The 27,649-nt window shown below is 40.3% G+C and overlaps 1 protein-coding gene across 5 annotated transcripts in view; it reads left to right on the top strand.

Annotated features, from left to right (window-relative positions):
* Positions 1–26,920, top strand: part of LOC128697708 (glycerol-3-phosphate acyltransferase 3-like) — a 125,719-nt gene extending 98,799 nt beyond the window's left edge. For all 5 annotated transcript variants that reach the window (XM_053789556.2, XM_053789554.2, XM_053789555.2 and 2 more), the window contains 2 exons: positions 4,533–4,720; positions 21,993–26,920. In XM_053789556.2, the coding sequence (XP_053645531.1) occupies positions 4,533–4,720; positions 21,993–22,170 (366 nt within the window). In that variant the 3' untranslated portion in view covers positions 22,171–26,920. The remainder of the gene's footprint in view (positions 1–4,532; positions 4,721–21,992) is intronic.
* The last annotated feature ends 729 nt before the right edge of the window (positions 26,921–27,649 follow it).

Below are 27,649 nucleotides of genomic sequence, written 5' to 3'. Positions count from 1 at the left end.
AGACCCTGATCCACCATGAGGCCTGGTCTCAGACCGAGCTGCGGGGGCATTGACCTCCGTAACCCTCTCCAGGTAAACATACTCTACTGTCTACATAAACTGTACATTCAGTTTACAGATATACTACAGTGAACATCGAAAACAAAGGAGCTAACATGACTTAAGAAATCGTAATGACACGATTGCAAATAAACCATACCCCCGGCCGGGATTGAACCCGCGGTCATAGAGTCTCAAAACTCCAGCCCGTCGCGCTAGCCACTAGACCAGCTAGCCACAATAAGATTCATCCAACTAGGTATATTTCTACACCATAGGAAAGTTAGCACAGGCACCTCTGTGACCACAAATGCAAGTTTTTACAGACGAATCTCCAGCTAGCATGGCCGTGACGAACTCTAGCTCAAGTCCCTTCACTGCCGCGACGGGCTGGAGTTTTGAGACTCTATGACCGCGGGTTCAATCCCGGCCGGGGGTATGGTTTATTTGCAATCGTGTCATTACGATTTCTTAAGTCATGTTGACGGCAGTGAAGGGACTTGAGCTAGAGTTCGTCACGGCCACGCTAGCTGGAGATTCGTCTGTAAAAACTTGCATTTGTGGTCACAGAGGTGCCTGTGCTAACTTTCCTATGGTGTAGAAATATACCTAGTTGGATGAATCTTATTGTGGCTAGCTGGTCTAGTGGCTAGCGCGACGGGCTGGAGTTTTGAGACTCTATGACCGCGGGTTCAATCCCGGCCGGGGGTATGGTTTATTTGCAATCGTGTCATTACGATTTCTTAAGTCATGTTGACGGCAGTGAAGGGACTTGAGCTAGAGTTCGTCACGGCCACGCTAGCTGGAGATTCGTCTGTAAAAACTTGCATTTGTGGTCACAGAGGTGCCTGTGCTAACTTTCCTATGGTGTAGAAATATACCTAGTTGGATGAATCTTATTGTGGCTAGCTGGTCTAGTGGCTAGCGCGACGGGCTGGAGTTTTGAGACTCTATGACCGCGGGTTCAGTCCCGGCCGGGGGTATGGTTTATTTGCAATCGTGTCATTACGATTTCTTAAGTCATGTTGACGGCAGTGAAGGGACTTGAGCTAGAGTTCGTCACGGCCACGCTAGCTGGAGATTCGTCTGTAAAAACTTGCATTTGTGGTCACAGAGGTGCCTGTGCTAACTTTCCTATGGTGTAGAAATATACCTAGTTGGATGAATCTTATTGTGGCTAGCTGGTCTAGTGGCTAGCGCGACGGGCTGGAGTTTTGAGACTCTATGACCGCGGGTTCAATCCCGGCCGGGGGTATGGTTTCAAAGGAGCTAAAATAAAAATATACATGATGTTTGTTTCCATTTCAGAGGTTCATTATGCTGAGGGTTGACAATGTCTGTGATTGTAGATCTTGGAAAACTTGTCTTATTTTAGCAAATTATATCAATAATAAGTGAGAGAGATGTGCAGCTATACAAATTTATTTTTAACAGTGTTTTGCTTGTGCTAGATAGGCTTCATCAGTTGAATATAGAGATGCATCAGTGTTGGTGGAAGACAAAGTAGAGGAAGTGGAGGGGTGGTTTGATGTAATCAGTCCATCACTCTAGGTGCAGGATGATCAGGGTGATGGATTAATTACATCAGAATACAAGGTATGATGTAGCACGTAATGAAAGTAGTTTGTTAGATTATGTATTGGTGGATAAAAGGTTGATGGGTAGGCTCCAGGATGTACATGTTTATAGAGGGGCAACTGATATATCAGATCATTATCTAGTTGTAGCTACAGTTAGAGTAAGAGGTAGATGGGAAAAGAGGAAGGTGGCAACAACAAGTAAGAGGGAGGTGAAAGTGTATAAACTAAGGGAGGAGGAAGTTCGGGCGAGATATAAGCGACTATTGGCAGAAAGGTGGGCTAGTGCAAAGTTGAGTAGTGGGGGGGTTGAAGAGGGTTGGAATAGTTTTAAAAATGCAGTATTAGAATGTGGGGCAGAAGTTTGTGGTTATAGGAGGGTGGGGGCAGGAGGAAAGAGGAGTGATTGGTGGAATGATGAAGTAAAGGGTGTGATAAAAGAGAAAAAGGTAGCTTACGAGAGGTTTTTACAAAGCAGAAGTGTTATAAGAAGAGCAGAGTATATGGAGAGTAAAAGAAAGGTGAAGAGAGTGGTGAGAGAGTGCAAAAGGAGAGCAGATGAAAGAGTGGGAGAGGCACTGTCAAGAAATTTTAATGAAAATAAGAAAAAAATTTGGAGTGAGTTAAACAAGTTAAGAAAGCCTAGGGAAAGTATGGATTTGTCAGTTAAAAACAGAGTAGGGGAGTTAGTAGATGGGGAGAGGGAGGTATTAGGTAGATGGCGAGAATATTTTGAGGAACTTTTAAATGTTGAGGAAGAAAGGGAGGCAGTAATTTCATGCACTTTCCAGGGAGGTATACCATCTTTTAGGAGTGAAGAAGAGCAGAATGTAAGTGTGGTGGAGGTACGTGAGGCATTACGTAGAATGAAAGGGGGTAAAGCAGCTGGAACTGATGGGATCATGACAGAAATGTTAAAAGCAGGGGGGGATATAGTGTTGGAGTGGTTGGTACTTTTGTTTAATAAATGTATGAAAGAGGGGAAGGTACCTAGGGATTGGCGGAGAGCATGTATAGTCCCTTTATATAAAGGGAAAGGGGACAAAAGAGATTGTAAAAATTATAGAGGAATAAGTGTACTGAGTATACCAGGAAAAGTATACGGTAGAGTTATAATTGAAAGAATTAGAGGTAAGACAGAATGTAGAATTGCGGATGAGCAAGGAGGCTTCAGAGTGGGTAGGGGATGTGTAGATCAAGTGTTTACATTGAAGCATATATGTGAACAGTATTTAGATAAAGGTAGGGAAGTTTTTATTGCATTTATGGATTTAGAAAAGGCATATGATAGAGTGGATAGAGGAGCAATGTGGCAGATGTTGCAAGTATATAGAATAGGTGGTAAGTTACTAAATGCTGTAAAGAGCTTTTATGAGGATAGTGAGGCTCAGGTTAGGGTGTGTAGAAGAGAGGGAGAATACTTCTCAGTAAAAGTAGGTGGGATGTGTAATGTCACCATGGTTGTTTAATATATTTATAGATGGGGTTGTAAAAGAAGTAAATGCTAGGGTGTTCGGGAGAGGGGTGGGATTAAATTATGGGGAATCAAATTCAAAATGGGAATTGACAGTTACTTTTTGCTGATGATACTGTGCTTATGGGAGAATCTAAAGAAAAATTGCGAAGGTTAGTGGATGAGTTTGAGAATGTGTGTAAAGGTAGAAAGTTGAAAGTGAACATAGAAAAGAGTAAGGTGATGAGGGTATCAAATGATTTAGATAAAAATTGGATATCAAATTGGGGAGGAGGAGTATGGAAGAAGTGAATGTTTTCAGATACTTGGGAGTTGACGTGTCAGTGGATGGATTTATGAAGGATGAGGCTAATCATAGAATTGATGAGGGAAAAAAGGTGAGTGGTGCGTTGAGGTATATGTGGAGTCAAAAAACGTTATCTATGGAGACAAAGAAGGGAATGTATGAAAGTATAGTAGTACCAACACTCTTATATGGATGTGAAGCTTGGGTGGTAAATGCAGCAGCGAGGAGACGGTTGGAGGCAGTGGAGATGTCCTGTCTAAGGGCAATGTGTGGTGTAAATATTATGCAGAAAATTCGGAGTGTGGAAATTAGGAGAAGGTGTGGAGTTAATAAAAGCATTAGTCAGAGGGCAGAAGAGGGGTTGTTGAGGTGGTTTGGTCATTTAGAGAGAATGGATCAAAGTAGAATGACATGGAAAGCATATAAATCTGTAGGGGAAGGAAAGAGGGGTAGGGGTCGTCCTTGAAAGGGTTGGAAAGAGGGGGTAAAGGAGGTTTTGTGGGCGAGGGGCTTGGATTTCCAGCAAGCGTGCATGAGCATGTTAGATAGGAGTGAATGGAGACGAATGATACTTGGGACCTGACGATCTGTTGGAGTGTGAGCAGGGTAATATTTAGTGAAGGGATTCAGGGAAACCGGTTATTTTCATATAGTCGGACTTGAGTCCTGGAAATGGGAAGTACAATGCCTGCACTTTAAAGGAGGGGTTTGGGATATTGGCAGTTTGGAGGGATATGTTGTGTATCTTTATACGTATATGCTTCTAAACTGTTGTATTCTGAGCACCTCTGCAAAAGCAGTGATAATGTGTGAGTGTGGTGAAAGTGTTGAATAATGATGAAAGTATTTTCTTTTTGGGGATTTTCCTTCTTTTTTGGGTCACCCTGACTCGGTGGGAGACGACCGACTTGTTGAAAAAAAAAAAAAAAAACCTCTCCACTTTGTTTACTTCATCTTCCACCAATGCTGATGTCTCCAGGAGTGTAATTACATAATTTCTTTATTTGGCTGATGAATCCTGCAATGCAGGTGAAACATTTCATCAAGAAAGATTGCTAGAGTAGTGCCTGTCTTATCAGCTTGTTGCTATTATGTACTATTTATAATAAACTATATTGATACTTAAAGCTTTACTCTCTTCACATTATTTTTTCAGATTGGCTGTGTCATTCATCCGATAGCCATTCGCTTTGATGCACGCTTTGGTGATCCATTTTGGTGGCAAGACAAGTTCTTTCATTATGTTCTATACATGATGACATCCTGGGCCATTGTCTGCAATGTCTGGTATCTTCCACCAATGACCAGGAATCCTGGCGAATCTGCCATTGCTTTTGCTAACAGGTAAATAGTTGTGACAATACCAGTGTGTATAAGCCTCTGTGCACACACAGTCATATGTAATTTGGTACAGGTCCGCCATCACAAATCTGGCAATCAGTTATTCGGTTCCTTCAGTTATTCGGCACTAGTTTTGGCTAGCATAATTTCAAATTTCCAGGGTCGCCACACCAACCTGCTGGTACTGTTTGGTGGCGCTACTTGCTGCATAAGTCATTTCAATTTCTTTTTCTAAATTTATTGTTTTAACCTGCTTACTTTTAGCCCGAGCCATGGTTCCAATGAATAAAAGAAATGCTTCTCATTATGTAAAGCACCTACACAGTACATTATCCATTAAAGATAAGGTGGCTTTGAAGCCACTGTCGGTTGTCATGAACTCAGTCTCATGAAGCAGGAGAATATGCTTTATTATTACGCTAATATCAACACTACAACTTATTTGCCTATCACAATTGATCTGATATGACATAATAAACAATATAAATAACATAAAACATGTTAAATACTCCAGAATAAATAATATTTGGCATAACACCGAGTAGTTCAACGGAGGTATGAAGAGGATATGGTATACAAATACCATTCTCCTATCCTTGTCTTGGTGGCTTATATTAGAGAAAACTGAGGATAGCACAGGGCTAACTGTGATATACACTTGTACTGCACCATAAACCTGAAACAAAAGTTATTTTCTCTATATAGATTATCACATATAGCAGCATATGTGTAGAGAACCTAGGATAACCCAAAAAAGTCAACATGGCTTATTTTTGGTACCTGGCTTGGGTTAGCCATATATGATTTTTGGTAAATGTTCAATTCCCAGCCAGGGTAGAAACATTAGGCGTGTTTCTTTACACTTGTTGTCTATGTTTACCCATCAGTAAATGGGTACCTGGGTGTTAGCCGACTAGTGTGGGTGTTATCCTGGGACACTGACCTAATTTTCTTGAAATACTCAGCATAACAAGCGGGTTTCTATACAGTAGTATGTCACTGATGTCAGCTAGGCCTGTATACCTTGTACATGTATGTGTAGTAAATAAAGATACAGTGGACCCCCGACATTCGATGGCATCAACATTCGATAAATCCGACATTCGATGCATTTTAACGCAAAAATTTCGCCTCGACATTCGATGGAAAACCCGACATTCGATGGAAAACCCGACATTCGATACAATTCATGCAAGACGTGTCCACGTGTGGCCTGAACTGCCCCATGTGTGCCAGTGTTTACAAGCCAGCCAGTGTGCGCGCATCTAAGGATACATTTGGTACATTCCATATTATCACTGTTTTTGGTGCTTGTTTCTGCAAAATAAGCAACCATGGGCCCCAAGAAAGCTTCTAGTGCCAACCCTTCGAGAAAAAAGATGCTAATGACTATTGAAATGAAGAAAGAGATAATTGCAAAGTACGAAAGTGGAGTGCATGTGTTGGAGCTGGCCAGGTTGTATAGTAAACCCCAATCAACCATCTCTACTATAGTGAGCAGGAAAATGGCAATCAAGGAAGCTGTTGTTGCAAAAGGTGCAACTAAAGAAATTGCCTACAACTAGTGGTGATGTGAGTGAATTTAAAGCCAGCAAAGGTTGGTTTGAAAGATTTAAGAATCATAGTGGCATACACATTGTTAGTGTTTAGAAGGGATTCCCCTTCTAAACACTAACACCATCTACACTCTCCCCTCCTCCCATCCCATCAATCATCACCAGATCTTCATTAAAGGTAATTGTCAATTATTCTATTGTTATTGTTGTTATTGTAATTCTATTGCATTAAACTTAATATTTCATGTGGTAATTTTTTTTTTTCATACTTTTGGGTGTCTTGCACGGATTAATTTGATTTCCATTATTTCTTATGGGGAAAATTAATTCGACTTTCAATATTTTCGACATTCGATGAGCTCTCAGGAACGGATTAATATCGAGTGTTGAGGGTCCACTGTATTATTATTATTATTATTATTATTATTATTATTATTATTATTATTATTATTATATTATTATTATTATTATCTCAGATGTTTGTTGTGTTATCTTATTCAAACTTGGGCAATGTATGATGGAAAGATACTTCTTAACGTAGACCAAAAATGAAAGAAATCAGACCATAAATAGCGGAGTTCAATTCTCAGCCATTAGCGGCCACTTAGTGGTATATTTTTGTATGTTTTTATGGTTATATCCTCATTTTTTCTGTCTCATTTGATAGAATGAATGATATATTACAGAAATAGATATGATTTTGATTGCTTTCATGACGAAAAGTACCTTGAAATTGCGCTCACAGTAGCAAAAATGTTCTATTCTTTAGCGAATCTCAAGAGGAAACATATGACGTCACTGTCTAATACTTGTCCACCTGCAGTCAAGAATGGGTTGACATTATTTATACAATTATTACAATAATGCAGCAGTCTGCATAACAGTAAATCTTCTATTTTTTTGTGAATAAAAATTCCAAATGGTAAGCAAGAGTAATATAAGAGGGGCCTGGAGCCATGACTAATGAACAGAGAAAATGTTATTTTAGTGCCAGGAATGTCTGCATTGTTTATTCTGGACCCTATTTTGAAATTGGCATCTGTTGAAATTTGTGTGAAATCGGCCAAACTGCCAATTTCTGACCACTTTATTGGGTAGTTGAAATAAGTGAATGGGTGGTTTCTTGTACTCAGTTGACAGACTAGAAGTAAATAAGTGTATTAAGGTATACACAAATACAGTTACATAGATTATCATACATAGCAGTGTATGTATAGAGAACCTAGGATAACCCAAAAAAGTCAGACAAAGTGACTTACTTCCAGTACCTGGCTTGGGCTTGCCATATATGATTTTTGGTAAATATTTTTTTTTCTTGGTTGTTTGTTGGGCTATTTCATTGAAACTTGGGCAGTGTATGATGGAAAGATGCTTCTTAACGTACAACAAAAATAAAAAAAGACGGACGATAAATAAGGGAGTTCACTTCTCAGCCATTAGCCGCCTCTTTGCAGTATATTTTCGTATGGTTTTTATGGTTGTATTCTCATTTTTTTGGACTCATTTGATAGAATGGAAGATATATTACAGAAATAGACATGATTTTGATTGCTTTCATGATGAAAAGTACCTTGAAATTGAGTTCAAAGTAACGGAAATGTTCGATTTTTGCCGATGTTCAATGAACTTTGTGTAAGTCAAGTTGGTTAATTTTATTAAGTGTATTCTAACCTAACCACTCTGTAATCTGGCGAACTCAGTAATCCGGCACACTACAGGTCCCAATGATGCCGGATTTGTGATGGAGGACCTGTATAAACAAGATAAAATTGGATAATAGTTAAAAAAAAAATTAATAATTTTTCTTATCATTAATACTTGTTACACTTCAGAGTAACTGTCAAACTCACAACTCTCTACTGGAGCTCGTGCCACCTCTCAAATACTTCTTTTTGTATAGAACTACTTCCTGTAATCTTTAATACACCTAACACAACACAAGACTTGGTTGTTGAAGAGTATTTAAAATTGCAAACATTTACTAACCTTTAATTTCCTGTATGTTTCTTATTAGGTCTAAGTACTGATTTCCTTTCCAGCTTAGGAGGCCTGGCTAAGACTGGGCAGCAGGAGCCATGATACCCAGAACCATTAGCATATATATGGGGGGTATAAGACATACATAAATGATGTGAAAAATTTCACTTGAATCAGGAAGTTGATGAAAAGATGGATTTTGGAATTGTATGGGTGTGGCATGCCAGAGGTGGGAATGATGAGGACATATGTTATGGTAATACAGTGGACCCTCGGTTATCGGCTGTAAGCTGTTCCAGAAGGTTGGCGTAAATCCAAAATGGCTGAAAACCAAAGTAATATTTCCCATAAGAAATAATGTAAATCCAATTAATCCATTCCAGACACCTAAAAATATTAAAAAAAAATACATTTTTTAAAGAATACCTATAGTATTACATACAGAAAAAAAGGGAAACAAATATAAAGCAGTAATTTTAATAATAAATGAACATTACATACCTTTATTGAAGACTCTTGTTGGCATGTGGAAGAAGGCAAGGAGAGGAGAGGGAGGAGAGCTTATTGTTTGGAAGGGGAATCCCCCTCCATAAGAACTTCAGGTATCAAGTCCCTCTCTGGGGTTACTTCCCTTTTTTGGTTTTTACTGGCACTTGCACCACCTTGAGAGTCACTGCACCCCTGTCACACAAAAAATCTGTCCAGAGAGGCCTGTTTCTGGTGGCTCTGTAAAATTTGCCTAAAATGGGACATGTTGCAGACACGGCTTACAACAGTTTTGTCAGGGTGATAATTCTCCACAAAACTTTGCACCTCACTCCACTTTGCACAGATGTCCTTAATCACTGAAGAAGGCACATTCTCCCACCTCTCTTCCTCTGAAGCAATATCCTCAGGTGCAGTCTGTTGCTGTTCCTGTTGAAGGTGTTGCAGCTCTTTAGTGGTTAGCTCTTCCCTGTGGTCGTCCACCAACTTTTCCACATCCTTGCCACTCGCATACAACCCCATGGACTTCCCCAAAGATAGTAGATTCCACAATAAGCGTAGGGTCATCATGGTCAGCCTCAAACCCTTCAAAATCCTTGTCGAGGACACATTCTGGCCACAATTTCCTCCAAGTAGAGTTCAAAGTCCTGGAAATCAATCCCTGCCAAGCCTTATCTATAAGGCTTATGCAATGGAGGATATTGAAGTGATTCCTCCAGAACTCTCTTAGGGTTAATTCAGTGTCTGAGGTCACTTCAAAGCACCTTTGAAACATTGCTTTTGTGTACAGTTTTTTGAAGTTTGAAATGACCTGCTGGTCCATGGGCTGGATGAGAGGAGTGGTATTAAGGGGCAAGAACTTCACTGTGATGAACTTACACTCCTCAAACAATAGGTCTTCCAAGTCTGGAGGATGAGCAGGAGCATTGTCCATTACCAGGAAGCACTTAAGTGGCAATTTATTTTCCAGGAGGTATTTCTTCACACTCTGGCCAAACACTTCATTGAACCACTCAATGAAAATTTGCCTCATGACCTGTGCCTTATTGTTAGCCCTCCACATCACACAATTTACTCTTCATGAAATTGTTTTTCTTGAGCACTCTGGGATTTTCAGAGTGATACACCAGTAAAGGCTTCACTTTGAAATCTCCACTAGCATTACCAGAGAACAAAAGAGTAAGCCTATCCTTCATAGGCTTGTGTCCTGGCAGTGCCTTTTCCTCCTGTGTGATGTAGGTCCTCTTTGGCAATTTCTTCCAAAGAGGCCTGTTTCGTCACAATTGAACACTTGTTGGGGGAGGAATCCTTTAGCCTCTATGTACCCCTTGAATTCATCAATGAATGCTTCAGGCATGTTTGTCAATACTTGCAGCCTCACCATGCCACTATGCTTTCTACATCTCTCGAACCAGCCTTTGCAGGCCTTAAGTTCACTAACAGCAGCACTCGTTCCCTGCATTTTCTTTACAAGATCCGCATGCAACTGCCTTGCTTTCTTGCAAATTATCCCCTCCGAAACACTATCTCCCACTAATTTTTTCTTGTTCACCCACACCAGCCAACAACTTCTTCACATTCTCGATTGTTTGAGACCTCTGTTTCATTAGCATATATACAACTTTTGCAACATCAGCTTCCTTCCTTAATTTCTGCTTTCTTCAACAGGATGAAACTGGTTGTTGATGTAGATTTCCCATACATCCTGGCCAGCTCCACCACACGTATGCCACTTTCACATTTTGCAAGAACTTCTTTCTTGAATTCTATCCTGTTACTCACATTCTTTACCAAAGGGCTGGCACTCTGAGCTTTCTTTGGCCCCATGGTGGCTTATTTCACAGTTGCAATCAATAAACAAGCACCAAAAACAATGGATGAATGCACAGAGTACAGTGGACCCTGTGTGATGAATGGTTTGAAAAACCGACAAGTTGAAGATTGAGACACTTATGCAGCATATGGAAATCTTTATTCAGGAAACGTTTCGCCACACAGTGGCTTCATCAGTCCAATACAAAGAGGAAGGCGTAAGGAGAGGAGGATTGATGGACTGAACACATCGACTCCAGGTTGAGGGACTGATTACCTCATTCTCCTCCTCTCCTTACGCCTTCCTCTTTGTATTGGACTGATGAAGCCACTGTGTGGCGAAACATTTCCTGAATAAAGATTTCCATATGCTGCATAAGTGTCTCAATCCACAGTGGACCCTCAACATTCGATACTAATCCATTCCTGAGAGCTATCGAATGTCGAAAATATCGAAAGTCGAATTAATTTTCCCCATAAGAAATAATGGAAATCAAATTAATCCATGCAAGACACCCAAAAGTATGAAAAAAAAAATTTACCACACGAAATATTAAGTTTAATGCAATAGAATAATTACAATAACAATAGAAGGAGGGGTGTTAATGTTGCAGTTTAAAAACTGTAGTGTAAAGCACCCTTCTGGCAAGACAGTGATGGGGTGAATGATGGTGAAAGTTTTTCTTTTTCGGGCCACCCTGCCTTGGTGGGAATCGGCCAGTGTGTTAATATAATATAATATATAATAACAATAGAATAATTGACACTTACCTTTAATGAAGATTTGGTGATGATTGATGGGATGGGAGGAGGGAAGAGTGTGGATGGTGTTAATGTTTAGAAGTGGAATCCCCTTCCATTAGGACTTGAACTGGCAGCCTCACCATGCCTTACCACACTGTGTATGCCACTATGATTCTTAAATCTTTCAAACCAACCTTTGCTGGCCTTAACTTCACTCACATCACCACTAGTTGCAGGCAATTTCTTTACCAAATCATCGTGCACTCCAACACACGCACTCCACTTTCGTACTTTGGAATTACACCTACCATCCGACTTACTACCGAGTTCGGTTCCGAGAAACTGGTCGTAAGTCAAAATGGACGCAAGTCGAACTTTACTACTGAATATCAACATCACATTTTTGTAATGACTTTATTTTATTGTTTTATTTTGGTATTTCATGTTTTACTTTACTTTTTATGCTGTTAGTACTGTATTTTATACTGTAAGGTTTAGTTTAAACACTGTGTACAACACAAATAGTTGTTTATTTCCCAGAAATTTGGCATAAAAAACATGGTCGTAAGTCGAGTGGTTGTAAGTCGAGCAGGTCGCAAGTTGGATGGTAGGTGTATCTCTTTATTCATTTCAATAGTCATTAGCACCTTTTTTATCGAAGGGTTGGCACTAGAAGCTTTCTTGGGGCCCATGGTTACTTATTTTGCAGAAACAAGCACCAAAAACAGTGATAATATGGATAATATGGAATGTACTGAATGTATCCTTAGATGCACGCACACTGGCTGGCTTGTAAACACTGGCACACACAGGGCAGTTCAGGCCACACGTGGACACGCCTCGTACGAATCGTATCGAATAACGGGTTTTCCATCGAATGTCGAGGCAAAATTTTTGCATTAAAATGCATCGAATGTCAGATTTATCGAATATCGATGCCTTCGAATGTCGGGGGTCCACTGTATTTGTAACCCAATGAGAGAGATGCGCAGACTGAGTGTGATACGCGTGAGGAAGTGCATCGCCAGCAGGTGGACTCATCTCATACCAACGATTTCCGAGCAGATGGCTGAAATCCGGGGGGAAATTTCACCAAAAAAAGTGCTCGATTTCCGAATTGGCCAATTTCCATACCGGCCGATATCTGGGGGTCCACTGCATATCCACTCATTGTGTGCAACACAATAACCGCACAAACATTGTTATCATTATACAGTGGTCCCTCGTTGTTCGTAATTAATCCGTTCCTGGAGCCGTTACTATAAACAAAATTTACGATTTACGAATCAATTTTCCCCATAAGAAATAATGTAAATACAATTAATCCGTTCCTGACACCCAGAAGTATTAAAACAAAAAAATTTTTAACATGAAATATACATGTAGTACATAAACAATACAATGGGAAATGATGAATGAAACATTAACAGCATAACACTTACCTTTATTGGAGATTCTTCTTAGTGTATGGGAGACTGGAGGAGGAGAGAGAGTGGATTGTTTATAATTTGGAAGGGGAATCCCCTTCCATCAACACCTCAGGTACCATTTGCTTTTCTGGGGTTGCTTCTCTTCTCTGTTTCTTAATGCCACTAGGACCACCTTGAGAGTCACTGGAGTCCTGTCTCACAAAATAACTGTGGAGAGAGCTCTGTTTCTGGCGTCTCTTTAACACTTCCCTGAAATGGCCTAAGACTTTGTCACTGTACATGTTGCCAACCTGGCTTGCAACAACCTTGTTAGGGTGATGTTTCTCCATAAAGCTTTCCATCTTATCCCACATAGTAAAAATCTCTTTAATTTCTGAAGAAGGCACCTTCTTCCATCTCTCTTCCTCCTCCTCTGCAGCAAGATTCTGAGCTGCGATGTGTTGCTCTTCCTGCTGAAGCTCTTGCAGCTCCTCAGTGGTGAGCTCTTCATTGTGGTCTTCCACCAATTCTTCCACATCCTCCAAACTCACATCCAACCCCATGGAACTCCCCAGTGCCACAATTGATTTTACAACAGACATAGGCTCATTAGGGTCAGTCCCAAATCCTTCAAAATCCCTCTTGTCGACACAATCTGGCCACAATTTTCTCCAGGCAGAGTTCAAAGTCCTGGTAGTCACTCCCTCCCAAGCCATACCTATAAGGGTTATGCAGTGGAGGATGCTGAAGTGTTCTCTCCAAAATTCCCTTAGGGTCAAGTGAGTGTCTGTGGTCACAGTCAAGCACCTGTGAAACATTGCTTTTGTGTAGAGTTTTTTAAAGTTTCCAATAACCTGCTGGTCCATGGGTTGGAGGAGAGGAGTGATATTCGGGGGCAAGAACTTTATTGTGATGAACCCAAACTCCTCGAAAATTAGGTCATCCAAGTTTGGAGGATGAGCAGGTACATTGTCCATTACTAGCAGGCACTTGAGATCCAATTTCTTTTCCAGGAGATACTCCTTCACACTAGGGCCAAACACTTCATTGAACCACTCGACGAAAATTTCCCTCGTGACCCATGCCTTACTATTGGATTTCCAAAACACACACAATTTACTCTTCATAACATTGTTTTTCCTGAACACTCTGGGATTTTCAGAATGGTACACTAGTAATGGCTTCACTTTGAAATCCCCACTAGCATTAGCATAAAACATTAGCATCAGCCTGTCTTTCATAGGCTTGTGTCCTGGTATTGCCTTTTCCTCTTGTGTAATGAAGGTCCTCTTTGGCATTTTCTTCCAAAAGAGGCCTGTTTCGTCACAATTGAACACTTGTTCAGGTTTCAGTCCTTCAGCCTCTATGTACTCCTGGAATTCATGCACATATTTTTCAGCCGCCTTGTGGTCCGAACTGGCAGCCTCACCATGCCTTACCACACTGTGTATTCCAGTACGGTTCTTAAATCTCTCAAACCAGCCTTTGCTGGCCTTAAATTCACTCACTTCACCACTATTTGCAGGCAATTTCTTTACCAAATCTTCATGCAACTGCCTAGCCTTTTCACAAACAAACGAAGTCATAAGAGTATCTCCTGCTAATTGTTTCTCATTTATCCACACCAATAATAACTTCTCAACCTCTTCCAGTACTGGTGATCTCATTTTTGTCAGCATAGTTACTCCCTTTGCAACAACAGCATCCTTTATTTCATTTTTCTTGGCCACTATGGAACATAAGGTTGTGTAGGGTTTCTTATACATCCTGGACAGTTCGGCCACACTTGTACCACTTTCATATTGTTCAATGATGGTTTTCTTAAATTCAGTCGTATTTCTCACCTTCTATACCACAGGCTTGGCACTAGGAGCTTTCTTTGGAGCCATGGTAGCTTATTTAGTACTTGCAAGCACTAAAATAAATGGAATATTATGAAATATTTCGCTGGAGCACGTGAGGGGACCTTCGCTCACTGGTAAACAATGCCAGACTGGCTGCCGCCCCGGCTCACGCCGTGGGTACGCGTCCCGGACGAACTACGACTCGCGAGTCAACCTATGAAAAGCGAGTCCATGTTTATACAAAAATACGCCTATGATTGGCGAATTTTACGATTGCCGGGAACTACGAAAAGCGGGGGACCACTGTATTGTTTACAGAACCTGTTTACATGGACCCACCCTGCCTTCCCCACCACCCTTGCTGCCTTCCCCACCACCCTTGCTGCCTTCCCCACCACCCTTGCTGCCTTCCCCACCAACCATGCTGTCTTCCCCACCACCTACATGGAAATAAGTCACTTTTTCTGACTTTTTTTGGGGTTATCCTAGGTAATCTACACATATAAGAACATAAGAAAGAAGGAACACTGCAGCAGGCCTACTGACCCATGCTTAGCACGTCCATGCCCCCCCCCCTCGGATTAACCCAGTGATCCACCTAGTAAGGTCACTTCCACTTAAGGAAGGAGCACAGCATCAGGCCTAGTAGCACAAGCTAGTCAGGTCCAACTCAACCTCACCCACACCCACTTATGTATTTATCTAACCTATTTATAAAACTACACAACGTTTTAGCCTCTATAACTGTACTCAGGAGTTTGTTCCACTCATCCACAACTCTATTACCAAACTAGTGCTTTCCTATATCCTTCCTGAATCTGAATTTTTCCAACTTGAAACCATTGCTGAGAGTCCTGTCTTGGCCGGAAATTTTCAGCAAGCTCTTTACATCCCCTTTATTTATTCCTGTTTTCCATTTATACACCTCGATCATATCCCCCCTAATTCTACGCCTTTCGAGAGAGTGCAGAATCAGGGCACTCGGTCTATCCTCATAGGGAAGATTTCTGATACATGGGATCAACTTTGTCATCCTCCGCTGTACATTTTCCAGTGCATTTATATCCATTCTGTAATATGGTGACCAGAACTGTGCAGCATACTCTAAATGAGGCCTAACCAAGGATATATGGAGCTGAAGAACAACCTGAGGACTTCTATTATTTATACTTCTAGATATGAAGCCAAGAATTCTGTTAGCTTTATTGTGAACACTAATGCACTGTTGTCTTGGTTTTAGATTACTGCTAACCAGAACTCCTAAATCCTTTTCACAATCAGTAGTATTAAGGTCTACACTATTTAGTTCATTTGTGGCATGGTTATTTTCCTGTCCAACATTTAGAACTTTGCATTTGTCTATATTAAACTGCATCTGCCATTTCTCCGACCATTGCATCAGTCTTGTTGAGGAATGGGGTTACCAGTTAAGTTTAAAGAGTTTGTACTTAACTTAGAAAGACAACTCATCGCCTGCACAACGAGGTCTTGAGAAGCTGTCGAAGTCATCTCTCAACGGGCTGTAATGAGTTATAATTTGTAAGATTATAAATTACCCCTAGGGGGTGTTATGTCAGCATATTTCATTCACTGATGGCTGACAAACTTACTTGTGTGGACTCAAAAGTCCGCACCTAACTGCCGACTATAGGTTGATTACAAACTCCTTGCGAATCAAGAACTGCGCAGTCCCCCGTACTACAAGAAATTCGCAACCTACCTTGCTCTTGTAGCGTGAGCTATGGTGTTCTTCACACCTTCGATAGGTATCGGTGACTTGATAGAAGCTGAAGTGTCCTTGGATGTCCACGTCTTCCATAGTCTAGGAATACGCACACTGGTACACTATGTTCCACAAGATTTGTCTTTATTGTTCACAATCTTATCACTAAAGAAGCTGATCACACTTCTCTTAAGTGTTTATTGTGTTTTATGAGATACTTTGTTCACACTAACGCACAGATCGTTCTTTGTTGGTTATCCTGGCGTCAGTGTCACTCTCAGTAGAGTCAAAAGTAATCTGAAGATGCCACAGCGCCCCACGCCGTTACTCCCCTAGCACAAAAAAAGCTGACATAGTACTTTTGCTTCCTTGCCACTTCCTCGATGAAGCAAAACAGAATGTTTGATTCTTGCTGTCTTAAGCATAGACAACAATGTCCACTATCTTTACTATGGTAACAAAGTGGGAGCAGGATTTTCCTTAATTGTCCTGCTAAAATAAGAGATGTACTGTCTCTTATTAAAATACACTCTGCAACACTGGACTGCAAGGAGCAACGGTCGCTTGACCACATCGCATACTCGTACGACATCTGTGATCAATTACTCACTGTAGCAGTAAACAAGATGCTTGCCCCTTCTGAGAGGGCTGGGCCCCTCAGAGCTGAAGGGGGCTGATACCCCCTCCTGGAGAAAATTTCTCCACAAGTCTTTTCAAATCATCCTGGAGTGCTCTAGTGTCCTCATCAGAATGAATTGGATGGCATTTGTCTCTATTAAACTGCATCTGCCATTTCTCCAACCATTGCATCAGTCTGTTCAAATCATCCTGGAGTGCTCTAGTGTCCTCATTAAAATGAATTGGACATCCTATTTTGGTGTCATCAGCAAATTTGCTTATGTAGCTATTTATTCTCTCATTTATGTCGTTTATGTAAATTGTGAAGAGCAACGGGCCCAACACTGACCCCTGTGGAACACCACTTGTGACATGCCCCCATTCTGATTTCTCCCCATTTATGCAAACCCTCTGCTTCCCATTTCTCAACCATGCCTCTACCCAGGAAAAAATTTCTCCTATTCTGTGTGCCTTAAGTTTCCTCAGTAGCCTCTGGTGTAGAACTCTATCAAAAGCCTTACTGGAGTCCATATACACAATATCATATTCGTTACCATGATCTACCTCCTCAAACACCTTAGTGAAAAGAGTTAGTAAATTCGTAAGACAAGAACGCCCCTTTGTAAAACAGTGTTGAGATTCATTAATCAATTTATGCCTATCAACATGGCTACGAATTGCTTTGGCAAGTATCGATTCCATAAATTTTCCCACTATGGAGGTAAGGATTATTGGTTTATAGTTCGAAGCTAAGGACCTGTCACCTGCCTTGTAAATAGGTATTATATTTGCCATTTTCAACTTATCAGGCACTATGCCAGTTTGTAGTGATATGTTGAAAAGATTAGCCAAAGGTTTTACCTGGAGAGAGTTTCGGGGGTCAACGCCCCCGCGGCCCGGTCTGTGACCAGGCCTCCTGGTGGATCAGCGCCTGATCAACCAGGCTGTTGCTGCTGGCTGCACGCAAACCAACGTACGAGCCACAGCCCGGCTGATCAGGAACTGACTTTAGGTGCTTGTCCAGTGCCAGCTTGAAGACTGCCAGGGGTCTGTTGGTAATCCCCCTTATGTGTGCTGGGAGGCAGTTGAACAGTCTCGGGCCCCTGACACTTATTGTATGGTCTCTTAACGTGCTAGTGACACCCCTGCTTTTCATTGGGGGGATGGTGCATCGTCTGCCAAGTCTTTTGCTTTCGTAGTGAGTGATTTTCGTGTGCAAGTTCGGTACTAGTCCCTCTAGGATTTTCCAGGTGTATATAATCATGTATCTCTCCCTCCTGCGTTCCAGGGAATACAGGTTTAGAAACCTCAAGCGCTCCCAGTAATTGAGGTGTTTTATCTCCGTTATGCACGCCGTGAAAGTTCTCTGTACATTTTCTAGGTCGGCAATTTCACCTGCCTTGAAAGGTGCTGTTAGAGTGCAGCAATATTCCAGCCTAGATACATTCCTTTAACACTCTTGCAAACAGTTCATCAGGGCCTGGGGATTTGTTACGTTTTAATTTTTCTATTTGTCTGAGGACCATGTCACTAGTTACCACATTTGTGCATAGTTTATTATTGTCCTGCTCTACATACTCTGTTATTTCAGGAATTTTGCTAGTATTTTCCTTGGTAAAAACTGAGAGGAAGTAGGTATTGAAAATTTCACACATATTCTTATCACTGTCAGTGACCTGACCTGAGTTACTCTTAAGTGGGCCTATCTTGTCCCTAATCTTACTTCTGTATATCTGAAAGAACCCTTTTGGGTTAGTCTTTGAATCTCTGGTGACCTTAACCTCATAATCCCTTTTTGCTTTTCTTATTCCTTTTTTTTATTTCTCTCATTAATTGAATATATTGATTTCTTAACTGCCCATCCCCTCTTTTGATATGCCTATATATGCCTCTCTTTTGACCAATGAGATGTTTTAATCTATTGTTCATCCATTTGGGATCATCTTTGTTAGATCTAATTTCCCTACTCAGAACAACAGTTGTCTGGGCAGCTAGAACTATGCTCTGAAAAAGTCATATTGGCAACCAAGATCACCTACCTGACCCATAGTCAGGTCATCCCAATTTAGTCCACCCAGGTAATTTTTCAGTCCCATGAAATCGGCCAAGCGAAAGTCTGGGACAGAGATTTGATTGCAGTTATCTGGGTAATTCCATGATATATTGAAACTAAGTGACTTGTGATCACTTTCCCCAAGCTCATCATTAACCTCAAGATTATTAATTAGTGATTCTTAGTTGGCAAGAACCAAGTCAAGCAGATTGTTTCCTCTAGTTGGTTCTGTTACAAACTGTTCTTAAAAGCAGTCCTGAACCGTATCAAGAAAGTCACTAGACTCAAGATTTCCTGTCACATTGTTCCAATCAATTTATCTAAAGTTAAAATCTCCCATTAACACAACATTTTCATATCTGGATGACTTATGAATTCGTCCCATAACAGCTTACTGCACTCCCTATCAAGGTTTTGGGGCCTATAAATTACACCCAAAATTAATTTGTCACAACCCTCAAGAAATTGCAGCCAAACAGATTCTGTGTTCAGTGTTTCTAATCTTATATCATGTCTAGACAACAATTTAAATCATCCCTGACATACATTGCCACTCCACCCTTCCTGTTGACCCTATCAGTGTGGAATAGTTTATAACCCTGTATGTTGCATTCAGAAGGCATTGCTCTATCTTTCAGGTTGAACCAGGTCTCTGTTATAGTAATAATATCTATATTACCTGCACTTGCAAGTAATCTTAACTCATCTGTCTTATTTCTTAGACTCCTACTATTTGTATAGTAAACCTTAAGGGAGCTAGTCACTCGTTGCCCTCTACTATCTCTCTTTATTTGTTGATCATTTGATTTGCCTTTACTAGCAACTTTATTTTGAATATTGTCTTTTAAACATATCCCTGAGGTATCCCGGTAATATCTGCTGTTTTCAACCCTAATACTGCAGCCTGATTGTTTCTCACAAACACCCATACCTCTATAATCTATCAGTTTGAAGTCCTAGACAAGTCATCAATTACCCCCTCAATCGACTTGGCTAATGCAACCACTCCAGCCCCAGAGCGATGAACCACATCCGTTTTCATACATAACACATTTGCCATAGAATTTGTCCCAGTTATCAATGAATGGGATTGCAAATTCCTTGCAGTACCCATCTAGCCAGCAATTTATACCAGTTGCCCTAGACATCCACTCATTGCCCACTCTCTTTCTAGGCAAGATGCTACATATGACTGGGATCCCTCCCTTAGACCTGACTACTTCTATGGCTGACCTGTACTTATCCAGCAGCTCCTGTCTCCTGCCCTTCCCATTGTCATTACCCCCAGCACTAAGATAATAGGCTTGCTCCCATTACCTGACATAATATTATTCAACCTGCTGACTATGTCACCAACACCAGCTCCTGGGAGGCGCACACTCTATCTGACCTTTCTATCTGTTACAAAAAGCATGGTCCATATATCTTACCTGAGAATCTCCTACAATTAGAATATTCTTACCTTGATTAGCAGGGGAATCAGTGGTATCTTCAACCTCATTAACCACTGAAATACACTTGTCCTGGAAAACAGAGAATCGGTTTCCTACCTTTATATCTTCTCTGTTAACCCTCCTTATTTTCCTTCTTCCTGAACTGTGAACCACTTGCCGCTTAAAGCAGCTGCCACTCTCACTGCTGGTGACCATTTCCTCCTTACCAGCTAAATCTATCACACACTCACTCCCAAACCCATCTAGGCAAAGCTTCAGCCTCCTATTTTCCTCCTGAAGAAGTAGAACCTTCTTCAACACCTGAACCTGAGATTAAATATGCTGCTGTGCTGTTTACACAAACCCACGCTGCCTTCCCCACCACCCACACTGCCTTCCCCACCACCCACACTGCCTTCCCCACCACCCACACTGCCTTCCCCACCACCCACACTGCCTTCCCCACCACCCACACTGCCTTCCCTACCACCCACACTGCCTTCCCCACAACCCACATTGCCTTCCCCACCACCCACACTGCCACTTTCACCACAACCTAGACTGCCTTCCCCACCACCCACACTGCCTTCCCCACCACCCACACTGCCTTCCCCACCACCCACACTGCCTTCCCCACCACCCACACTGTCTTCCCCACCACCCACATGGAAATAAGTCACTTTGTCTGACTTTTTTGGGTTATCCTAGGTAATCTACACATATGCTGCTATGTATGATAATTGATGTAACTTTTTTGTGTATACCTGAATAAACTTTCTTATTCATTGAGACATGGGAAAATATGAGTTTCCTCTTTCGCTGTGGTACAAGTGAACATGAATGGAATGGCCCAGCAACAGAGGTGGGTTTTCAGCACTATTTCTGGTATCCGGAGCATTGCTTTCGGTCACAAACTCCTCAAAACCATGAGATTCATCTTCATTGACACTTTAATGTGTGTTAGAAATATCACTTGGGAAGGGAAAAGTCCCAGTTCACCAGGGAGTGAAGTAATTTTTATTGCTAGGCTTGGTGACCAAGACGTACTGAATTAGCACTCCCACAATGCACTGCGGCCTCCCGAATCTTTTTTATACTGCGTACACTGACCACACAGATCTATTCTCTCATATGTAGGTCTACCAGCTTTCTCCTGCTAAATTTGAAGCTGCTAGAATTTTGGCATAGTACTACGGCACCAACACTGGCTTGCAAGCCGTAGTTCTATGGCACCAACAGTGAAAGGGTTAAAGGACACTTATGCAACTAATCAGACATTGTATTGTGGCAGTGTTTCACCTTCCAGGAGCTTTGTCGAGACGGCTCAACAGAGTTCCTGGAGAGCAAAACGTTGCCACAGTAAAATGTCACATAAGTTGCACTCGTGTCCTTTTACCTAACATATTGTTGATAATTCTACCAACATTATTACAACTTACATTTTTGCCTCTTGTGTCATTTGCACTTGTGTCCTTTTACCTAACATTGTTGATAATTCTACCAACATTATTACAACTTACATTTTTGCCTCTTGTGTCATTTGCACTTGTGTCCTTTTACCTAACATATTGTTGATAATTCTACCAACATTATTACAACTTAGATTTTTGCCTCTCACAGAGTGAAGGCCAAGATTGCTCATCAAGGGGGTATGATTGACCTATCATGGGATGGCTTCTTGAAAACCAACCCGGTGAAGGAAGAATGGAAGAAGCGCCAGCAAGAGGAATTTGCAAAGCATTTGCAGGTTAAGGATGAATTAAAAATCACTGAGTCAGTAAAGGAAAAAGAGGAATAGAGAACCTAAACCATATAGTATGTAAAACATGGTTCAAGTTTTATTGTTTTAAGGCAAAAGATCTGAAAAAGGTGGGAGTTTTTATACAAAAAGAAAGCCAAAAAAAAAATCAAAACTTTTTTATGAATAATAAACACAATTAAGGATTTTTGAAAAAAAAAAATCACAAAATGACAGGCTTTTACTATAATTACAAACACTAGCTGGAGACACATTGTGTCCTCTTGAATACATCGCTACAAACTAGTGCCTCACAGTTGAGTATAGTGTATAGCTATTATGAGTGTGTGTGTGTGAAGCATGTGGCCAGTAGCTTATTGTGTGTATGAGGTATGTGGCCATTAGCCTGTCTTCTATTTAGTGAGTGTGAAGTACATGGCCAGTAGCCTGCCATGTGTGTTTAGTGAGAGTGATGTAGACAGTAGCCTGCCATGTGTGTGTGTAGTGTGATATGTAGCTGTATATGAAATTGCCTGTACGTAATTAAATGAGTAGAGGTATATTCATGGAGTCCAGTCTTTTATATTTAATTTCCCATCAATATTTGTTCAAACTTGCTATGGAAAATTAAATTTACCTGGATGAATCTCATTAGATACATACCAGTAAATGGTAACAAAGATAATTATTATTTATCAAAGTTACATAGACAAGTAGGAATTTTAAGACATCTAGGTCACAAAAAATGTCCCCCTTCGATACCTACTACTGTCATATCCATAAGTCACTCTTGACCTATATTAATTTCAAATGAAATATACATTACCATGAATTATGGTAAACATTAATATAAATTTGTGGACTGTATGTTAAAATTAATAAATGATTTCATATACACATTTATATAACAGAAGGAGAATTTATCTTAATACCACTCACCAATTAGTATGGAGATTCCTGTGTGTCATGTACAGAACCCCCCCCCTGTCTAAATTTATGAAGAAAATACTGGCCAGAATTCTAACATAAATATACAGACATGACTTAGCTGGGGTAATATCCTGTTTCCATATAAATACGGAGTCCTGTCCAGTCGCCTGATTTCTCACGTTATGCAGGACTGCAATTCCAACAATTTCGGCTCCTATTTGAGAGGTTTTAAGCCAAATATAACCCCTAGAGCGACGAAAATTATTCACATTACACTAACGTGCCTGTACCACATTCAAAAGCAATGGCGTTTCTCCCCCCAGTGATGCTCACCCATCGCTGGTTCATTTATTTATTTACGAATTAATTTTTATTACCTACAATATAGGTCATCAATTTACATATAAAATACACTGTATTTTTGGAAAATATACAGTATTTTCTACACTTGCCTTTGTTGTGGCTGAAAAGCAAGAGCAAGTGTGTGTGTGTGTGTATGTATGTACTTGCCTATTTCTGGTTGCAGGGGTTGTGTGTGTGTGTGTGTGTGTGTGTGTGTGTGTGTGTGTGTGTGTGTGTGTGTGTGTGTGTGTGTGTGTGTGTGTGTGTGTGTGTGTTAGTGTGTGTGTGTGTGTGTGTGTGTGTGTGTGTGTAAGTGTGTGTGTGTGTTAGTGTGTGTATGTGTTAGTGTGTGTGTAAGTGTGTTAGTGTTACCATTTTGTTCTAAGCACTTTTTGAATAGACACTAGGCCTGTGTATGTGTGTGTGTGTGTCTGTCTGTGTGAGAGAGAGGGGGGAGGCTCACAATATCATACTAGCATGATTCTAAACAGCTCACTAAACAGAGGATTTGGACTCGGTCCTAAGACATATTTGTAGTGGTACCACTGGACCCTGATCAGTACATTTGTTGTGGAAAATATTTTTAGCTGGAATGTGTACAATGTATACAAATGCATGCCTAGTTTAGCTAAATTTACACATTATAAAAGTAAGTCACTCATACAATATATTTTTCTGTATATTTACTATCCTTGGGTTACATGAGGTATTGAGAGAGTAATATTGTATATGCTAAATTGTTAATAAATACATCATGTGAGATGTGCCATTTTGATTGACAAAGGCCGTGGAGGAGCAGCTGGACTGAGGCAATTCCTGTTGTCTCAGTGCTAGGGAACCAAAGGTCATACCCAGAAGATCTCTTGACACTATGAGTTGGCCAGTGGGAGCCAAGAACTTTTTATTTTCATGAATCCATTATATTTAATTTTATTTTTAAAATTGGCCATCTCCCACCAGAGTAGGGTGATCCAAAAAATGAAACTCATTCACCATTCATTCAATACAATTTAAATGGCCCTCTGATATGCATATATATTCCTACCCCTCCTTCAGAGTGCAGGCACTGTTCTTCCCACCTCCTGGACTCCAGGCCAGCTAACCAGTGCCTGAATCCTTTCGTAAAAGTTACCTTACTCACATTCCAACAGCATATCAAGCCATGAAAACCACTTGTCTCTCTGACCATCCAGCATGCTCAAGCAAGCAAGCTGGATAGTCAAGCTCTAGCACTCTAAATCACCTGTAACTTCCCTGCCCTTTTCCCTATCTTTCATCCCTTCCTAGTATGACTCCTACCCATCCTTCCCTCCACTCCAGAATTATACACCCTATTGGTCATCCTGTACTAATCTCCCCTGAATGATGATAATATGAGAAATCATGAAAGGGCTTGGAATTTCACTATTTTTTCACAGTGCTTGTTCTGCATATTGTGATATCACCTGTTTACTGTGATCTTATTGCTTCTAGAATTCTTTGTTTTATGCTATAGTCATTCGATGAGTCCTTAAACACTTAATTACACACAATAAAATTGTCAGTGAACTTTCCAAACCATACCAATCGCATGTGGCGAATATATACCACATACTGTATATGAAATTGCTGAAATAGGATATTACATATTAGCAAATTTGCATGAAGTAAATCCCCAAAGATATTGAGGCCTGTAGTTAAAAAGAGAAGTCTTCCATATACTTATGAAACAAATTTTATATCATAAAAAAATATTACATTTAGGCCAAACTGCCCATAACAGCCTAAGTCTATGCCACATGTTTTAGCTATCATAATACAGTCTTAGCTAAATCAGCAAAAAAATTGTATACTAGGCATGGAGGGAGCAGTCAGACTAAGGGATAATACATATAATTTAAGATGCCCATAAGGCAGTTGACGACAGCATAACAGTTCATTTGCTTTTCGGCATCGTGATTTAAATATTAAACCAATAAACCTTGTTCCAAGGGCACCGGACTGACCTGTGCATCTGTTGCCTAAATAATGTGTGTGTCTGTCTAGATTAACTGTAATATATACTACAAGATAGTTAAAGCTGCTGGGGTAGTAAGCCAATAAAACTGCCATTGTTTAGATTGTTTGACACCTTTAATATAAAATAACATTCTAAGAGAAGAAATACTCAGTGTAAGCAAATTCAGAGTATACTGTGGGACAGTGAGAAGCTGTGGTAACAGCCAATAAGAATTGAGTACTTCATTATGTAACTGATGGAATGAGATGTCATTCAAGGTGAATTCAGGATAACAATTGTTCAGCATATACAGGAACAGGTAAGTATCACATAGCTGTTCAGAATAGGAAGCTCTTTATATGTAATGTTCAAGTCTGATTCCTAGATGGGTTGTTGATGTATTTTCTAAGGACTTTGTAATTTCTTGTTACTTCATGACCTCATATTTAAATTACAGAACAGTTGGGGATAAAACCTATGGCAGGCAAGTCTTAAAACTTCCAAGAGAGTGTGTTAAGCACTGGATCAGCTGCCATCTGACACTGGATTGGGAGTTTGAGGACTTGGCTGCCATGGGTTCAACCCTCACTCATTCTGTGATTTGTTTGCAGTTGTGTTATTATGATTTTGTGAGACCCCAGTAAGTAAATATACATTTCCTGTGAGATAATCATTATTACACTGCATTTCCAGTGTTGAATATACAGTTAAAATGACTCAAAGGGGAGTTTTAGAGAGGGATGTAACTCATACTGTAAATATCTCCTAGTGTGTTGTGTGACTCCATTGTGTATCTCTTCTTGTATAATGTGTGTGTGTACTATGTAACTACTTGTGAGGTGTGTGATTAGTATGTAAGTGCTTGTGTGATGTATTGTTAGTGCCTATTAGTGTATGTGATATTTATGTACAGTATGTCATTGCTTGTATGATGTGTGGTTCTTGACTCCTTGCTTTTCATTACTACATTCAGTATACTTTAAGTGCCCTACTACATGTATTACATGATTGATACCTCACATTATTATTTGGTTTGCCACAGCTTCGCAGCAGTGTTGATATATGATTAATAATGTAGCCAAATGTGGTAGTATGATCAGTATGTCTCAGTGTGTGGTATGTAGACACCATCAGTTAGCAAAGTCACATATCTTACAAGCAACATTGGAAAATGGAACCTGCACACAGTTCAGGTGCTATTGTTATAAATGTTCTACTGAGAAGTGAATATATTTTACCACAGAGCACTATTCATTTGCTTTACCAAAGGTTTCTTTTTTGTGTATGGTAATTATTTTTGTACTATGAGGTGCATGATTAGATTTTTAAGTAAATGACTAAGTTCTTGCCAAAGATGGCATATGGCTAATGTTTTACTATACGAGGTATTTAACCATTGTGCAAGTGTTAGTGATGAAAGCTTTACTTTGCATCAGATGTGTGATTAGTACCTCGCCAAGTGTGTTATGCTTGTACACTTTTAAGGTAGCTTTTAAGAAATGTGATTAGTTTTTGGGGAAATTCTTGTTTTTTATTAAAAATACACTTAAAGGCAGTTTTCTCATGTTTTTAATTTCTCTTCTAACCTGTAAGTTGATAAAAATGAGAATTTTACCATATGGAGTTTTTTTTTTTTTTTTTTTTTTTACACGATGGCCATCTCCCACCAAGGCAGGTGACTCAGAAACAGAAAGAAACACTCACCATCACTCAAACATGAAAATAAATGGTATAAAATACCGACACTATGGAAACATAAACACATATGCAGTTTAATGTGATCCTTTATTGACAACGTTTCGCCCACACAGTGGGCTTTTTCAAGTCAACGCTGTATAGTCCTTGTGGCTTAGCGCTTCTTTTTGATTATAATAATAATAATTTTTCAAGTCAAACAGATCTACCTGGGGTGGAAGGTACGGGAGTATTTATAGTCAGGTTCAGAATGATGAGGTCAGGTGGAGAATGCTGCATCTGATGATCCACCGGGTGGGGTTATAGAGTCTTGGGTAGCTTGGCAGGGGTATTGGACAAGTTGTGAGTAGACCTTCTGCAGTGTTCTAAGTTCTTATGTGGGATAGCGATGAAGAAGTTTCTTGGCAAGTGGTTCAGCTATGTTATAGAAGCCATTGTTCTGGTTGAAATTGTTGGTTATAGAGATAAGCGATGATGCCAGGATTCTTCGGCATCACTCACACATAATCGCTGTCTTTTTTTTTTCCACAAATGGGCCACATCCCACCGAGGCAGGGTGACCCAAAAAGAAAAACGAAAGTTTCTTTTTTTAAA

The sequence above is a fragment of the Cherax quadricarinatus genome, chromosome 68 (assembly GCF_038502225.1).
Source record: "Cherax quadricarinatus isolate ZL_2023a chromosome 68, ASM3850222v1, whole genome shotgun sequence".
Lineage (NCBI taxonomy): Eukaryota > Metazoa > Arthropoda > Malacostraca > Decapoda > Parastacidae > Cherax > Cherax quadricarinatus.
Note: the sequence above shows the minus strand (reverse complement) of the source record. Positions and strands in the feature narration are given on the sequence as shown.